This window comes from Larus michahellis, chromosome 1, assembly GCF_964199755.1.
Source record: "Larus michahellis chromosome 1, bLarMic1.1, whole genome shotgun sequence".
Classification (NCBI taxonomy): domain Eukaryota; kingdom Metazoa; phylum Chordata; class Aves; order Charadriiformes; family Laridae; genus Larus; species Larus michahellis.
In genome coordinates, this window is record NC_133896.1 from 131,900,468 (window position 1) to 131,919,031 (window position 18,564).

The 18,564-nt window shown below is 37.2% G+C and overlaps 1 protein-coding gene across 8 annotated transcripts in view; it reads left to right on the forward strand.

Moving 5' to 3' along the window:
- Positions 1-18,564, forward strand: part of DMD (dystrophin) — a 1,292,219-nt gene that overhangs the window by 895,237 nt on the left and 378,418 nt on the right. For all 8 annotated transcript variants that reach the window (XM_074604145.1, XM_074604126.1, XM_074604154.1 and 5 more), the window contains one exon: positions 16,068-16,169. In XM_074604145.1, coding sequence (XP_074460246.1) covers positions 16,068-16,169 — 102 coding nt within the window. The remainder of the gene's footprint in view (positions 1-16,067; positions 16,170-18,564) is intronic.

Genomic DNA, 18,564 nt, shown 5'->3' on the forward strand with positions numbered 1-18,564 from the left:
GTGGGCACTGTCTCAGACAGCACAGTCTGGCCCATTGCCAGAAGCAACCCTCCCAATTTCATGGTGTGGGAAGTCATGCTGCAGAGCTTGAGTGTGTGCCCTCTGCATGACTGTTTAGTTCATTACTCCTGGCATCACATGAAAATTCAGGGAAGGAGGCAAACTAGTTATATGAAATGGAGAGGTTCAGCGTCCCTGGCATTGTTAATTTTCTGTGCCATTTGACTTAGTCATGCAGTCCCCTTCTGCTCTATGGTTCCGTATGATCTTGGCCCAGAGTGCTGACTGTGTGCTTCCACGTAACATGAGATTATGGACGTGATAGCGCTCACTCTTGGGGCAGTAGGACCACTAATAATGTTAAAATCGTTCATTTAGCAGTTTTTTGGTTCCGTGAGAGTGGTCTCTTATGCCTGTGCCCTTGCACATATCCTTGCAGTGCTGAATCCAGACTGGTACCACCATTGACTGTGATTGTGTCCAACCAATGCTTTGTAGCCTACCGACATCCTGGATTTCAAGATCCCAAGTGGTGTGTTGCCTTTGCATTAGCACAGGATGACATAGTGCGTGTTCTTGACAAACATGATATAATCACTTATTTAAGAAAAGGCGCTCTGTCTGTTTCCTCACAATTACTAACCTTTTATTAGAGAGGCGTTTGCAGGTGAATAATTACATAGCATCATATCAGTCTCCTCCACTCCAGCCCTACAAAATGCTTCCAGGTCTTAATACCAGTTGTTTCCTAGACTTGTAACCAGAGTTTAGTACAAAAGTAGATAGTGGAACAGGCTTCTTTCCTTTAGGAAACAGGAGATGAGAAGATGCAGACATAAAGAGATGGGACAAGTCCAGCATGTTCCTTGGTCACCCTTGTGGAATAGGACCTTGTGGTGATGCAGGAACACGCTGGGGCATCTAGTAGTCCTACGATCTCTGGAATGCTTTGTGTCAATTGAGGCTTTGTGCAACATCTTAGCTTCTAAATTATATACATATTTCAGTTTAAAAAGCAGCAAAAATGTTAAGAAAAATGTAAACACTTTGAAATTGTTGAAGGAAAATGTTTTAAAGTTATTCAGTCCCAATAAATACATTGTAATTTACAACAGCATTTACCATAAAATACATTCCCTGCTGAATTGAAAATTATATTTTCTTTCCCCATATTCTGCTATCATAGCTCTATGCTTGCTTTAAAGAATTACAGCATGGCTCAGGAAACCTTATATCTGTGTAGATCCTGATCCAAACAGCACTAGTTCCACTTCTGCCTTGTTTGTTGGGCCCTCTGAGGGTAGCCTTGCTTCTTTCAAGTCTGTGGCAGTTTCAAAGTATTTGGAGATATATTTCCCATGGTATTTTAGCAGTTCTTTGGGCTAGAAATGTATGAGGACTGGGGTATCCATTGAACAGCAGCAGATAGAAGACTAAAAGCAAAGCAAGCTGAGGTGCGGACATGCATAAACTTCTAATAGGGTAGTCTCCACTTTCCTCTTTAACCTGGACATCATTGACAAACATTCTGCCAGGTATTCTTTTTGTCATAAATATTAATTTAAACATGAGCCCCTAAAACAAGCCCTCATATACTGTTGGAAGATTAAAATTTTATATGAACGACCTGTTATACAAAAACAGTTCTAGCTATCCCACGATATATGGCAATCCTGCAGATGACTTTGAATGTGCAACTGTTTGTTGTCTATCAGAAATGTGCATAGAATTAGTATAGTTGGGTCAATAGAAGGTCAGAAGATACTGCTCTGGTCATCCAGTCAGACCTGCTCTATAAAGTAATCCTTTCAGTTTTCTGAATTGTTTCCTGCTTGAACTGCAGCACACCTTTCTCAAAAACAAACAAACCAAAACAGGACTGTTTTCTAATTTCCAGGTATGGAGAGTCATCCACATCTTGTGGGAAATTACTTAAACAGTTGAGCTAAAAACCTGCACATTTTTTCTCTGCTGAGTTTGTTGAGCTTCATCTTTCTGTCACTGAGAGCTTCAATACTGCATTAATAGACACTAATCGAGTTTTCTCTTAAACTCTGTTTGTTAACCATCAGTCCTGTTGTTCTAATTCGGACAAGAAAGCAAACATAGAGTATCTAATTAGTATTAGTTCAAAAAGCAATTATTGCTGTGGTCGAAGCAATTATTGTTGTGGTCCTGATAATAGTGTGCTTATCTTTAATCACAAGCTTATTTTGGCTAAGTCAGCTAATCAGAGTCTAAGTAGGTGGCAAATGTTGCTATAATGGAAGGCATAGAAGCTTCTGCATTGTCCCCTTAATGGAATATTTAAGGGGATACATGAGCACTATGAAATGTATTTATTCTGATCCAGCCATCCAAATTTAATATACTTAAACGTTTTAGGGATGCTTTATTCTAAACATGTGGATATAGACCTATACTTTACACTTTGAAACAGCTTTGCCTACGGCATCAACAATCTGTGGGGCTCCAAAATTATGGCTAAAGGAAGTTGTGCAAGCACTGACCTGTATTTCCTCCTACTGACTGTTCTGCTGAGATTTGTTTACTTCACCTGCAAAAAAAAGAATAAGAGTAATCCTGGAAGGGAGGGTAACGAGTAAAGCTTTACTAGTTGTTTGGCAGTTTAAGAAAATACCTTCAGAAAGTCTAACCAACTTCTTCTCTTGATTTTTCTCATTTTTCTGTTCCTCTAAGTACGTATTTCCTCTAAATAGTCCTACTTAATCCCAATTCTATGTATGATAGGACCCTCAAATCATCGAGAATTTCGATTAGGTATTCCAGAGCTTTTGCTTACAGAAAAAAACTCAGAACGCTTTAAAGAACTGTTAGATTCAAAAGTCAGAGCTAGAATTATAGGGCTTTCTTAAATATATAAAAATCAAAATGACTGGAAAAGACAAAGCTTTCCCTTCACAACCTACCGCAACTGTGACTAAAATAAAATTAACATTCTGCAATCTGTTACAGTCAGATTTCACTTTTTAAATGTAGCCGATGTAACATTTGTGGATTGCTAAGGCTTAAGAAAAATACTTTAGGCTGGAGTTAAAGGGTTTTTCCAGTCAAAAAAATAACCACTTATATCCAATACGTACGTGTGTGCATACATAGTAAGTAAGCTTTATTGTGTTGTGACATAGTCAACAAGAAATCATTATCTAAAATAATTTTTAGAAACCTAAATATGTAAAGAATGGAAAGTATATTGTCTAGTAAGGGAGAGATAAGGAAAGCTTACAAATAGGCCAGTGCTAATATGGTTTTAGCTGCTATTATTAGGGATTATTTGGTTGGCATTTAGTGTTTGAAATCTATGGGTCAGTATTTTTGTAAAAGTCAATTTATATTTTTAAGCATTACTGAAAAATCTAACTTTACAGATTTCTTCAGTCCTGCTCAATTGGTGTAATAAAGCATGCTGATTCTTTTTTTCTCTTTTCTGTCCAGAAGTGCAGTCCAGAGAAAACTCTCTCAGTTAACCAAGAAAACAAGTAGCTAGTACTTTTGATAGCTTATATTACTAATAGCAATATTCAGTTAATGACATTTTCAAGTATGTAATCATCTGTAGAAAACATTCTAAATTTCTGAGACACAGTGGAATTTTATTTAGTGAATCCCTACTTCAAAGACAAAATTTTGAAAGAGGAGAAATGCTGCAGAATTAAGTGAACAGGAACTTTTTAGTGGATAAAACAATCCCTGGAAAATATTCAAATCTTGCCAGCAATTTATGTCCTTTAATTCCAAGATTTGACTATGGGTGGTCGAGAAAACAGAATATGAGAAAAATAGAGTCAACTTTCTGAACTTAATAAATATGGTGGTACTTTTAGGGTTTTTTAATCAGGTACCATTGCTAAGATTAAGCTTAGTTAATATGCAATTTTTACAGAATTTAAATAAATAAAAAACCCATAACCATAATTTTACAAAGAAACAGTGATATCTGTGGTATAGAATCTATCTTTGGCATAGGATCAATGATCATTTTAATTATGGGTTTTCTAGTTGTCTTTAGAGAAAACAAATAGTACCAAATTAGGTTTACATTGTTTATGCTTCATATATGATGAGCTACCCTTACTCAGACTCCATGTAAATAAGTTAATAGCACTGTGTACAATAAATATCAGTCTACTGAAATACTTTTCAAAGATTATTTAACTCAGTAGCCTTGTTCATAATTGAAAATACCACTAACTCATTATATATTACCACTAACTCACTGTAGGTTATAATATACAAAATTGTGTCAGTTTTCACACATCCTGTGTAGTGCCAAACTGATGTCAGAAAGAAAGATGTAGAAAAGAAAAAGGAAAAAGCTATGGGTTTGTAGATTTATTTATTGTTACTGCCTATATATTTCATTACAAGAATTTTTATCTTTTAGTCCTTGTTTCTTTTTCTTATGCATAAATTCCACATAAGCAGTCTCTTTCCTAAGCATTTGCTTACAGGTAGTCCTTGAAATAGGAAAAATTTGTTGAATAACAAAATATAATCAGTATTCATAGGAACATTTTGAGTCTATGGTCAAAAGCAGTAGTGTAATATGTTGTGACCGTTGGGCTCTGCTTGTTTAACTACCATTAAGGTATCTGTAGGTATGTAATTGGAGTGTGGTTTTGCAGTATGTGACCACGGAGTGAAATCTCTAGCTGTGGTGCGCCAGATCATTGCCACCAGTACATACGGCTTTGAGCAATGGTTCAGAAACCCATATAGATGTAAAAGCAAATTCCGTAAAGGAGAAATGGGCTGGAAAGGTTGCTTATGAATGGAAGCTAAAAATGAAAAGATGTTTACAGCCTAGTAACCTGAAAATACAAATTAGCACTTTTAAAGAAAATTTTAAGTCAATGCACACATTTAACTTCTGTATTTAAACACTCAACAAAGTAATCCTGGAAATAATTTAGTAAGGTGCATGTTAGCTCCGATTCCCTTACAGTAATGTTAGTGTAACAAAAAGTACTTTGATGAGAGAATAATAAAAGTTACCAGCTCATATTGCACAAAAATAATGAGGGAAAACACTGTGTATCCAAACTTTATTTTCTCACTTTCCTATGAAAACTGCTTGAATACTGGATTTTTTAAAAAAATCCCAGGCTATGTCCTCCCAAGTGAATTTTAGGTTTCATTATGTGAACTGTATTTAAGTAAATTTTTAAAGGAAGTGCTAAAATGCATAACTTGCAGTATTTTGAAAAACAAACTCAAAAATCCCAACGTATTTTAAACTTTTACTTAAATGTTTTTCCAAAGAGCAAATATAGGTAATTTCTCTGGTGTTATCTGTTCATCCAAGGAATTAATAAGGAGTTAAAACCAGCATTTGTATAACTTGAACTCAATGTTGGGCAGAAGGCTGGCATTTCATTTCCAATCACTGTCTTTTTGAATTTGCCTGATTTTCCATTGAGTGCATGTAGATATTATTCTGAGATTTTTTTATCTTTTCTGCATAATCCTATGAAAACAAAGTCTCTTTACCAGAGGTGAGGAGCTAAAGACAGTAGAGAGCTTCAGGCTAAATACCTTTGGTCTGCTCTGGATCTCTGGAAAGTTACAGACTAACTGGCTGTATGTGCAAGACCTAGATAGCAGTTCGCCAGACAGACAGTGAGCGTCTGGTAAAAATCCTTTTTGATGGTATCTCTTTGTCTGAATTTCACTCCCTGAATTTTTCATCAGAGAGAGGTATTCTGCACTGTGGCTAACACTATCTGTTCGGTTCTTGTTCCATGGCTAAAGTGTTGTTAAATTCTGCATTTTAAGTGCTGTTTCACTTTCTGACTTTATCTATTATATTCTTAAAATTTGCACTTAGTTTTTTATTGTAGAATTAATCTTCTTAAATTAGACAAAGAATCCATTAACTAGTTTGATTCAAAGTGTATGTAAATCAGCACCCTCTGCCTTTTTTCTTTTCTTTTTTTTTTTTTTTTAAACAATGACAATAACTTTAAAAGGTGTGTAGAAAAATACTTATTAGTAAGTGAAAGTACAGATTTTCACCCAACCGCATTCCATATTCCTCTGTATTGTTCTGGTTGAACATGCTGCACAGCATAAAGAATGGATACATTGAGCTAACAGTGCTTTGTTTTTTTCTTTTGCATCTCTGGAATTTATTTAAATAATATGCATATGACCACTGTATAAATATATGTGGGGTTTATTTGAATTTAATAGTTTACTTCCACAAATTCTTTGCCATTGCAATGATTTACTCTTAGGGATCAAATGGCCTGGGATGCCGACTTGGACTCCCATTCCCCTGCTGTTAAAGGAGGAACTGGAGATGCTCTGTTCCAACCTGAACAGACAACCCTATCCTACATGTTCTTTAACTGGCTGCTCATGGTGCTCCTTACCTTTTCAGGAGAGCTCAGGATGTGCAGGATGGAAGGAATTAGGAGAGAGGGCACAGGGAAGAGGAGAGAGGTAGCAGTGTCTGCTTCTCCACCTCCTACCTCCTAAAAAGCCTTAGGAGCCGGCACACCTCCTCCAGCCACAGGAGGAGGTTAAGGCTGCACTTCCTGGGAATTCCTCCAGGTCTTTGACCTAATATTTCCATTTCCCATGGAAAACAGTATTCCAGGGAGATTCTGACAGATGTAGGTGACTACAGATGATGAGGACAGAGATGGGATGAACAGAAATGCGAGTCCCTGTGTTTTAAGGAATGGATGGAGAAATGACGCTCTGGATAGGGAATGAGTTGACAAAATGCAGAAATTCCTGTTCCCACTTCTAGCTCACTGAAATCCTGATGACCCTTGCAAATCTTCTCCACACAGTATTAAAAACCATTTTATGCTTTACAGCCACCTTGCCTGCCAGTCCTCTTGCAGTCTCTCTGCTCCTTTCTCCCTGCTTGCTCAGTTTCCCTTCACTCCCTTCTTACCTTCTGGGTCATCACTGACCACTCCTGTACACCTCTATACTTGAGTCCTCTTTTCCAAGGTTTACACAACCTTGATTTTTGTCTATACTGCTGAAGAAGTTTCAAACTGTCACTGGGTGTAGTATTTATACCTGTTTAGCACCATAGTGCTCACTGGCCATATATTTAAAATAACCTATTTATTTTGTTCGGTTTTGGCAGATAAAAATAGGCCATCCTTAAAAAATTAAATAACTTTATTCTTAAAAATAACTTGCATTTGGATTTTGTCCTTGATAAGCTTTGAATGACAATAGGAAAGCTGTCAACTCTTGTCAATCACTTCATTATATACTCGACAGCCTCCAGATAGAACATAAGAGAGGAGCATGACTGAGGAGTAGCAAACCTAATTGTAGACAAATAAAAGAAAATTCACCCACACAAGAGAATGAAAGGGCTGACTGGACATTGCTGTATTTTTCCTTCCATCAGCCTTCATTTGTCAGTGTCTGCTTGATAAGCTAGGCCAGATAAGTCAGGTTTTAACTCTTTATTGATTGTTTTACCTTTTCATTTTACTAACATTCTTTTATTAAATGAGTAGTTTTTATGTGCAATAAGAGATAGTATGGTTCGTCCACATGAGCACATACGGAATATGTACCCCAGAGATTTAACTCACTGTATTCTGACATCTGCATCTGATTTGGCAAAAGGTTGAACTGTGAAAACTTCTGATGATGAAATATTGTTTGATTATTTAAACTACATCTATTTTCAATGCATTATTAAAATCTGCAGTAAATGTCAATTTAATCAACTCATAGAACATAGAGCTTGATATTCTGTGCATAAATCAATTACTGCTCTTTCAAGAAATCTTTTTATGGGACTTTGAGGAGCAACCTGCTCAATGTTTTCTTTGTGATCTTTGAGCACTTAGATTTTAAACAGTCTGTATCCAAACCTCTGCTAAAAAAAAAATCTATTCCAAGTGCAAGAATATTACACAATATTAGCTGCAAATGCATTGTGAAAATGTGGCAAAGCTTTCTCAATGAGTAATCCTTGTAAATTGTTTAATTTGTAATAGACTTTGCAGCCTTAAGAATGGATTGCAAACCATCTCTGTGTCTCAGGAAAGGAAAGATGTTTTGAAAGGTGATCAAGTATTTGATGCGTAGTAGTATTTTTCTAGGAAATAATGGAGGATGACTAGTAAATCAAGATGTGGTTTTGTTCTTGAAAGGACAAGCTTTTTAGAAGTGTGGGTGAGTTGCTTGGAAGTTTGTGAGCTTGTACCTCAGCTTTGTCTTTTGGCTTCCTTCTTATGCTATTAATAACAGCTCAGAGTTCAGAGTCCAAGAGAAAAGTGTGCATAATATAGATGAGCAAATAAATATAGGAGGAAACTTACAGAAATGACAGCGCAGTTTACCAAGGCTCTAGTGAAGTCAATACCAAAACTGTAGCTTGCTTCAGTGCAGTTAGGTTTTCACAGATAGCATTATTTCCTTTCCTATTCAGAAAATAGCTTTCTAACATTCTCGCCATCTGAGCGCCACCACCCAGAGTATGGATATAACTTAGCCATTCACAGTTGCAAACCTGGAAATGAGCAAACTGCATATTTTCCAAACCATAAGAATGTAAATTCCATTTATTGACATCTACCCTGGCTTCTGCTGCTGAAACAACATACTGGAGCAGTCTTTACCATTCTTTCCAGTAATATATGTGCCACTGTAACTATTGGAAGACAAACTGCAGAAATATATCCTCATGAATATTCCTTTTAAATGATGTATTAAAGACTAATACCAGAAGATGGGCATATCTAAGAACATGTTACAAGCAACAAAACAATGTTAGAGCAGTAACAGATTTTGATTTTTTTCTAATTTCCTTTTGTAGCCAGAAACTCCTCTGAAAATAATTCTTTATTTATTAAAATTGAAAGGAGGATGAAAATTTGCATATAAGCCCAGACATAAGGGAGAGAGAGGAAGAAGCAACCAAGAATTAGATGGCAAAGGAAAAAAAAGCCTCCCTCCCATGTTAAATGATTTTGAATTTGGTTTATTAACTGTCATTATTTGTGTAATGAGAGATAAGAAGTTCTGATTTCTTTCCTTTCTGTTTACAATTAAAATAAACATTTTTTTATGACTCAATACTTCTATAATTATCACCAAATTTCAATTGCTAGCCAAGATGTTTATGGTGGTAATCCATATCTGCTACTGTGTCAACCTAAGTAACTTTTCTTCCTCTTAAGCTGCCATCCTTCAGCATATAGAAGAGCACATAATTCAGAGATCTTTTAAAATCATTGGGACTTCCCTTACTTTTTCACAAGAATTTCTCATTATGTTTTTCTGCCAAATTTCCTCCTCCTGTGTCAGTTCTCCTGGGTTTGTTATTATCTCTTTTATATTATGCACTGGAACTAAGACAGGATCTGCAGTCTAGGAGCAGCTGTTTCATCCAGTGTCCTGTCCAGCCTCAAAATAAAATATTCTGAATCACATCCAATCTTAAAGAATTCTTCTTACTGGGCCTTTTCACAGTCCAACTTGGTGATTAACTGTGCTTTATCGGTATATGACCACCATAGCCAAATTCTTTTCATATGCCATATCTGCAGGTCATGTCTTTACAGCTAATAATTTCATCTATCTTCAGTACCTCCAGGAAATTTCCTTTTCAGGACAGACAGCTGCAATGGATAGATACTGATTTCTCTGTGTGGGGAAAAGATTACTGTATTTCATCTCCTCTAGATGTAAAAAGAAGGAACCTCACAAATTTCTGATAGCCAACAGGAAAATGTGCTTTGGAAAAAACATCCTTTCACTCTGCAAAGTGGTGACGATTACTATTTCAGGCACTCTGTTTGCATGGCTCAAGTTTTTGCAACCTTCTCGGTTCTACTTCATTACGGAGGATTGATTTCCTTTTTTCTTTTTTATTATTTTTTTTTTCTCCTTCCCTCTTCCGGTACAAGGAATAGGAGATATTGCAGGGAGCGGAATGATGAAAAACACTGCCAAGTCTTAATAGACACAGTGTCTGCATGTTTTACAAACTGCACAAAGGTTGCAGTCGTAAGTTTAGAAAGTAGTTATAAACTCTAAAATTGAATTGCTGCACTTCTAGAAGGAAGAGGTCCTTCCTGTAGTGCTCTTTTCCCTGAAATAATTGTTTCTCCTCTAAAGTGTCTTGAAAATTGTTCACATAGGTCAAGAACTATAGTTATATCAATTTTCCAGTCTCTCATTAAAATCAGATGACTGTCTTTTGCACACTTTACTTTAAAAAGCTGGATGAATCTCACAAAATTCTTTTCCCCATTAAGATAGCTTCTAACACTGCCTTGAGATTATATTTTGGGTCTCACACATTTAAAAGAAGAGTGATTTAAGGTAATGGAGGAAACAATGGTTATTTTATTTACTCATTTAAGTGGCATTTTTAGAGGCAGGTGCATAAAATTGTTTGTCCAATAGTTACAGAATATTTTTAGCGATGAAACAGTTTTACACTAAGCTTCTACTTAGGCCACTAATGGAATGCTCTTTAATGTAATTTTTTATTTTTTTTTTCATAAAACCCTGAGACAGGAAGGAGAAGCTAAATTGTATAACTTAGATTCACAGAGCATTTTCTTTCTATATAGAGATAAGTAAAATATTCAGGAAGTTATCAAACCTTTTCATCTGTTACATAGAAAAGAACAGAGGTACAAGCTTGTCTCTCCTTGAATTTTATCAGGATTGATTGATTAAAGTCTTTATTCAGGAAGCTTAAATACTGGCAACTGCAGTTCGCCCCTCCTTCCCGCTCCCACCCCCCACCCCAGTGGATTAGGTGCCACCTCACCATGGCCACAGAACTGTTAATAGCATGTCTTGGATGTATTCTAATAATATTGTATATATATATCTAAAGTGAATACCAAGAATACCATTGACTGTTCTGTCTGACCAGTCATCATGATCTGATACGCGTTGTGTTGTAGCTGAACTTTGATGTGCTTTAATTAAATCTCTTCTGACCATTCTTTGTCGTGGTTCAGCTTGTTCATCTGCTCCACGAATGGGAATGTGCAAAGCCGAGTCAAAAGAAAAAATGATGTCACTTATTTAGAACAAGAATTCTTGTAGATGGGAATATATTCATGTTTTCTATCCACTTCCCTTTCTTTACTTGTGAGGAAAAAATGAGGCACTCTAAACCTCACCATTTATTTATAGCTTTTTTTTTTTCCCCCCTAAAATACCTGGGAATAATAAGCTGAAAGATAGGTGTGAATATTTCAATGAGCCTTGCTGGAGCTTCTCATGTGCATGAATGAGAAAATCCACCTCAGAGAATTCTGGTTACAAGTTACACTCTTCTTCATCTAAATGACAAGAAAAACAATAACTAAATGTAATTTTATGTTATCAAGTCAAATATATATGGGGATTTATGTCTGATTATTTCAAAAAAGTATTTTTGAAATTAAAAGCCTCTACATTATTTTAGATTTCAGATTTAGTATATGTGCTTGTTAAATCAGTTGCGATCAGTAAAGTGAAGGGAAATTGCTTACTGCTTCTGTTTTCCTGTGAGGAATTCTGTTTCATCTTCATTTAATGTACCATCTTGATAAGAAGAGGTCATGACTTTTAAAACAACTCACTACGTTAATTTCAAAGTTATATTTTTTTATTTATTTGAAGGTTGTAATTAAGTTTCCATTTTTGCATTGCACTTCACCGTGAAGACACAGGTTTAATCACCCTGACCTTCCCCTACTGTCCCTGCAGAAAATGTCCCATGGAGATAATCTCATTGGGAAATTGATCCCAAAAGTTTTACCAGCGTTACCAGAGAAGGTTAATCAGTGCTTGGGATTCTAAATATAGACAAATACACAGTCTGAAATGTTGCAGATACTTTTATAGATCTCTGGTCCTCCTAGTATATGTGCAGCATATGTCAAACAGCCTGTCTGTGTCTGCTAGGATAGTTACATCCCCTGAAATAACATACGCCAAGCCATCAAACTTTCTCTTCCATTGGCATACACACCAGAGGTTTAGTCAATATACTGGTTTCATCTAGGGAGTATGAATTTTCTAAGTTCTAAGCTATATCAACAGACTTTCCTAGTCCAGATGGAGCTGTACACAAGTCCCTGCCACTTTTTTAGCCTGTAAATTTGCTCAGCAGGTTGAACTGACATGTTGTTGGAAATGCAGAAGCCAATGTGGCTTATTCAGCAGTAGGTTTCATCAGTTCGGATGCGGCATTTTAACACCACTGAAAATTCATAGATGATACGTCATGGAAAAAAGGTGGCCTGTTTGATTCTTGCTGTTTATACATGTTTGAGAAACAGCAGCTTCCAATGATGATGTATTTTAATTTGCCATATGTGTGAAAAGTTTAATTAGCATATTCATCACCCAGCCCAGAAGTAGTGTTATGTTATAGTTTCTTTCACAGACAGTTCATAAATCGTGCAATTCCAGTAGTCAGCTCTGTCTGCCAGAGACAGTGCTACATCTGCCCTACAGGCGTCCTCCCACAACAAGCAAAGCGGGTGTAGCAGAGTCATCAATGATCTTCAGTCAGGACTTCTCAAAAGTTATGGCTTTGGTATTCTCTAAAAACTGATGGACATGCGCGTGGACAACTTCTATTAGCTTTAGTAGTAGCCTGGCCTGTGTGATCAAGAGCAGACGTCAGGCCCTGCTCTGGGAGTACGCTGTTCTCCTGGATGCTGCACAGGCTAGATAATAACTGCGGTCTCTTGGTTGCAAGCGAACCATTGGAGGCTGTGTTACGGTCATTACCTTTTTGTTCTCTTTGGGAACTGAGTGATGGAGCAGCATCCTGAAAGTACTCTCTTGCCTGACGACCCATATTAATAGGGTGTCACCTGGCAAATGGATTTGAAATTGATGGAAACTTGCTCACTGGGCAGAATTTGTCAAGGGACTATCCCATCAGGCAGAGAACTGGGCAAAGAGCTCCCTCAAAGTTACTGCAGCAATTTAATTAAAGTCAGGTGTGCACTTACTTAAAATAATTTTGTGATGTTTTTTAGGTGATGTTGGAATTAACGTGCAACAATCTAAAAGGAGTTGCTGGTCTAACAAACAAGATATCTGTTAGTTTCAACAGGGTCCAAATGAATGACAAGATATTGAGAACCTCTGTTTCCTCTGGACTCTTATCTCTATTCTTATTTCCACATAAATCTCAAATGAAGCGTCATGCTATATTGGATAGACTTGCACAATGCATTTCGGTTTAGGTCAAGGCCATTGATTTTGAAAGATCACAAGATTAGTTCATGTAACTCCAGAAAACCGTAGGGCAGAAAGAATTGGTGATTTAACAGCAAAATACATTATGCTTCTGTTACCTGGCTATGGAAAATTATACCTGTATTGTATCCATAAAGAACAAATACCTTTTGAATCCATAAAGAATACCTTTAAAAATGTATGATATGTAGAAATGGGATATCTTAGGTTTTGTGTGTGTTGCATATACTAGCATTAGCGTAAAATAATGACAATGAAAAGGATTGTTAAATGTTTTCATCTTTTCTGAGTCGCACCGTACCACCAGTCATTCATTTTGCCTTTTTTTTTTTCTTTTCATCTGAATTTTAAAAGGGAAATTAGCCTATTTATATTTGTGTGTATATGGTAAATCATGATTCAAATTTCAATGTAGAAGGTAGAGTACAAATAAATACTGAGCAGCCGAACTTTGTTACAGCTACAGGAGTAGTAGTAGCAGCTCCTGTTATGAATACTCCTTTTAATTAGTCTGGAGTGCCTTCCCTAGCCAGGTTCTTCTGGGTATGAATTTTCAGCTCCTGGTGGTGGAACTTGACTGTTACTGTTAGTGGCTGTTACTGTAAACCTAGTCCGATTCAGCTACATGGCAAAGCTTAAGACAGCCTACTGAAAGAGCCTCTGTTTTAGCTCAAGTCTAGAAAATGTGAAGGGAAGCAGTGAAGATGACTTGGGAGGGACCAGTAAGTGCTCAGGTTCACTTCATCCTCCTTACAGCTGCCAGGGCCCTGCAGGGCTGGTGGCTCCCTGTGGGCCGGGTCCATTGGAGGTCTCCCCTTGAGGGCCATTCGGAGCCCAGCCTGGCACTCTGGGCCCCTCCTGCTGCCCAGACAGGAACAAGCAGCCCGGGGGGCACCGGGGCAGCCCCCAGCATTGGGCACCTCCCTGGGGATGGAACACGGGCCCATGGGTGGGCCCAGCTCAGCGGGGCCGATGTCCGGGCAGGGCTGCGGGAAGCTGGAGACTGCCTTGCTGTGGATTTGCTGGGGCGGGGGCTGACGGCCCCTGGGGGCTGACATGGGTTACTGGGCCCTGGGCAGGTGAGGGGAGCCCTGAGGGGCTGGGCAGGGGCAGGCAGGGCTGGGGGTGTCCTCAGGGCCTGGGACTGTGTTAGGTGCTCTCCCAGAATGCACCTTCCACACTGGTTACAGCCTGAAAAAAAACAGTTTGGGTACTCCCAGTCCAGTCCATGGTGGAAACCAAAGCCCAGTGAGTGGGGAAGATTAAGAGATCCACTTCAAAAGCAGATCCATGCTCCAGGTTACCAGTTTTGCTGTGTGTTGCTTTTCAGCGCGCATTCTCTATGAATCCTTACAGTTATATCTCAGTAATATAGAAACATGCAGTAAAAAGCAATTAAATGCAAACGTGTTTCAAGTATCATTGCAAGAAATCAGAGAAGCTATAATTCACTTCATTCGATATTGATAAACAATATTTGAAAAGGGAAATGGCAGATCATAGTGAGTTTATCAACATTTTTTATTTTTACTGGTTATCCATAAAGTTTTGCCAGTAAAATTTCAGGTGGCAGTGTAGGCATGTTTTTCTCTGTTGAGCTGAAACAGAGGAGCAAAATGTCCCCTTTCTGAGACTTAGAATGACATAGATTTCAACAAGTTTATTGCAGAGCAAAGAATAGCATATTTCTGCCAATGAAATGATGTGTCGGATTAGATAGTGACAAGCCTGGCACGCAATCTTGTCTGCTGTCACTCTAATGATAACTGAGATCGTGGACAGAAAATCAAGTTGGAGAGTCAGTGGGTAGTCTGCGATATTGGCTAGGACAAGGTAATCAAGCCATAAAATAGGTGGGAGAACAGTGGAGAGAGGAAAACAAAAACAAGGCAACCAGTTAATTTTAATAGCTCAGATAACTCTGGGATTTTTGGTTTTGTGTTTTTGGTTTGTGGGTTTTTTTGTTGGTTTTTTTTTTTGCTTATATTACTTGAGAAATTAAAACAATATGAATCTTGGAACTCCACGTGTAGTTTATCATTTCCTTTACAGTTTTCAGTGTGTTTTTTTGGTTTTGTTTAATTATCTACATGTAGTGCTTCACCCAGTATTTTATTTCATCAGTGCCTGACAAAATGAAGCTACTGTATTTGGGGAGGGTTTCTTGGAGTTGCCTTATACTAGCACATGAATGATACCTTTCCAGATTAAAAAAGAAAATTGCTAGAGAATACGCTTTTGCAAATTCAGTAGGGTGTCATTGCTAATGGTAGGTGCCTCCCCATACCTTTAGGAACTGTCACTTCTACTACTGTGCTTTTTTAAAAAAATTCATTAGTATAAGTGCTTTACCAGATAAGTACTACTTACCACTACTAATAGTAGTTTTCTATTAATATTTTTAATCTTCCTAAATTCAGTGTCATTGTTGCATCTCATGATATGGTTTTAATGCCATGTACTGTATGAACAAAATGTTTACCAGTGTACTTTTAATCTGCTGGTAATGTAAGCCAGACAAAAGGCAGAGCTGCTTAAATGAGATTTCTCATGCCTGTCTTTCATAGTGTGAATTTGTGTTACCTTTGTAATTGTTTTATTGAAAGCTTCAGGATGAAGGGACCTATTGCTACTTATTTTGCTAGCATTACTCTTTTCCATCCCTCTGCTTTTGTTTTCTCTGGTGACCCTCTTTGTCCTTAGCTGCTACTGTTTTCCCAGAAACCCAGTCCTGAGTAGAAACTAATCTACAGCCTCCAGTGGAGCTTTAGGACTTTTCAGTATTATTGCTTATGCTACAGTTAATCTACACTGCATGTATTTTTATTTTTCAGGAAACTGAAGCAGCAGTGCAGGCTAAACAGCCGAATGTGGAAGAGGTTTTGTCTAAAGGGTGTCATTTATATAAGGAAAAACCAGCCACTCATCCAGTAAAGGTAATGAAGCAACCTTTAGCAGTATCCATTACAGTGTAATGGGTTATGCTTCCCCTGTTGTACACTTGTCCTTGATGTGCTCTGTTTAAAATCAATGAAAGAACTTGGCAAATGACATTTGTTCTGTTCTGTGACGGCATAGCCAGGAAAAATGTCATGTTCCCAGCTAGAAAATTTTTGCATGTTGTGATGGGAATGTTGTTTTTGGCAATTAAGGTTGTTCTACCTATTCAAGAGTAATCCACGCTGAAAGCAAACGTAATTCTTGCTGCCTAATTAATGGCATCACATAACGTATTTTTGAACTCCCTTATTTTGAATTTCGCTTTCAGAAACTTTGTCAATTAAAAAAAATGAACATATTTTCTAGAAAAGGTAAGAGTCAGGCCACAAAGAGGCCCCTTTCCTTTAAAGTTTTTCCATTGTGAAGGAAAGAAGACATGGTAATATAGAACTTTCCCAGTCACTTTCTGTGAGAAAATTAATGTAGAATCACAAGAATGACTGACTTGATTCTGTTTTGGAGCAGAGAATATATTGTTAAGAAGGCTAATGCCTCCCAACAGTTCTCTTCTAGAATAATGTACTATAGAATCCTTTTCCTCAGCATAGAAGTCAGTCTGAAGGGGATATTTTACACTCAGTTTCCTAAAGACTATGTAGACCTTCATTAAGACCAGAGTATCATTTACTATCCTGTAGAATCTTGAAGAAGAAAATCACCAGCAAGCAGCCTCCCATGTGTGGTTCAGCTACTTTTGGAGGGGGAGACCAAGCTAATAAGGTCACTACCATATCAACCAGAGCTTGACCTGGTTTCTGGTTTTATAACTACTAATAAAAGTGTCTGTGAACGTGATGATTAAGAGCTCCCAGAAACTGTAATAGTGGCTTATTGATTACACTAAGTATTGCAATTGCTTCTGACTGGGCAGAGATAGTAAACTTTGTATTTAGAGCTTTTCCAAACCTACAGCACTCAATACCCTCATTTTACAGAAAAAGGTTTCCTCACAAAGTTAGGATGTCTGTGGGTGACCTCTGTAGTGAATTTCTTGTTTTTCCATCTCTATTTAGTCACTGTACTTGGAGTATTATTTTTCCTCCAAAATTTCCTCTAAATTGCTTATAAGTCCCACAGCAGATCTCCATTCACAGAAGCACATGAATGCACTTATCTCCGCTTTAGAAATTAATACATATTTAAGAACGGTGTGGTTTCTTTTCTTCTTCCCTGAACAGAAGTTATTTTCCCCTTTGTTATCTATGCTTTTTTTTTGATGATCAGTTCTCCTGAACAGTGATAAAACACTAAAAGAGGTGACTTAAAAGTAGCGTGCTAATGAGAATAGGCAGAAACAAAGCTTTTGACTCTGTGTTGGGTATTTTCCTTGGCTAATACAGCACTGTTCTTGGGAATTGAAACATGTCATCTGCACTCTGAATGGATGATGGAACAAAAATCACTCTGCAATAACTGCATTTACTCATTTCGTATGACTTCAGCTGTATTCTTAAGGGTTCTTACTCCCTATCTTAACAAGCAGAGCACTTGAAACAACAAAAAAATAGAGGTTTGGGCTTTCTCAATTTCTGTAATTGCATATAAAGAATTGCAGAATGAATGCTGGCATTTCCAAGGAGAAGAAATAGTACTTGCTTTACATACCACTGGTATAAGTATAAACGGTATGAAATGATTGTGTTTAGGCCAAACTTCTGACATAGAAATGTACTCTGTGTCTGTTTCTTTTAAGTGTTCACATCAAAGACACTGAAAACTGCCAATTTCTACCAGATTTACTGGAACAAGATAACTCTTTAAATAAAGATTATGATGTTCCTTGAGTTGTAGCTTTGACAATGATATTATAAAATGTGTCTGTAAGGAAATTAGTAGCTACTTGTAGAGTAGTAGTATTTAATTTCTATCCCCTCTTTAATTGCATTTTACTTTTTTTAAATTACATTCTGTAGTTCAGTTAATTGAAAGACCTGTGAAGTTAATTTCTGGTTCACTGTCTGTCTTGTACAATAAGTCATAAAACAGTGAATATATACTGTCAGGACTGTTGAATTGCTTCTTGGTAATGTAGGTTTTCTTAAGTTTCCACCCATTTATACTGAGTTGGTCTCCTGTCATTGTTCTTCATGAGTAACTTCCATCACTGTCTGCTGTTTAAATATTCCAATATAGACTTTTCAGCAAACATCATAATCATTTTCCACACAAAAGGTATTTTGCGGAAGCAAAAATAATTTGTACTCAGATTAAGGTGTTTTTGAAAAGCTAGTATCAAGGTTACAAAGTTAAGTACTCAAAATTTTAGAAAATTCTTGAATTAAAGCTGCTGTGGTGGCTTTTGTTTAGGTTGCCTAATTCAGTACAGGATCT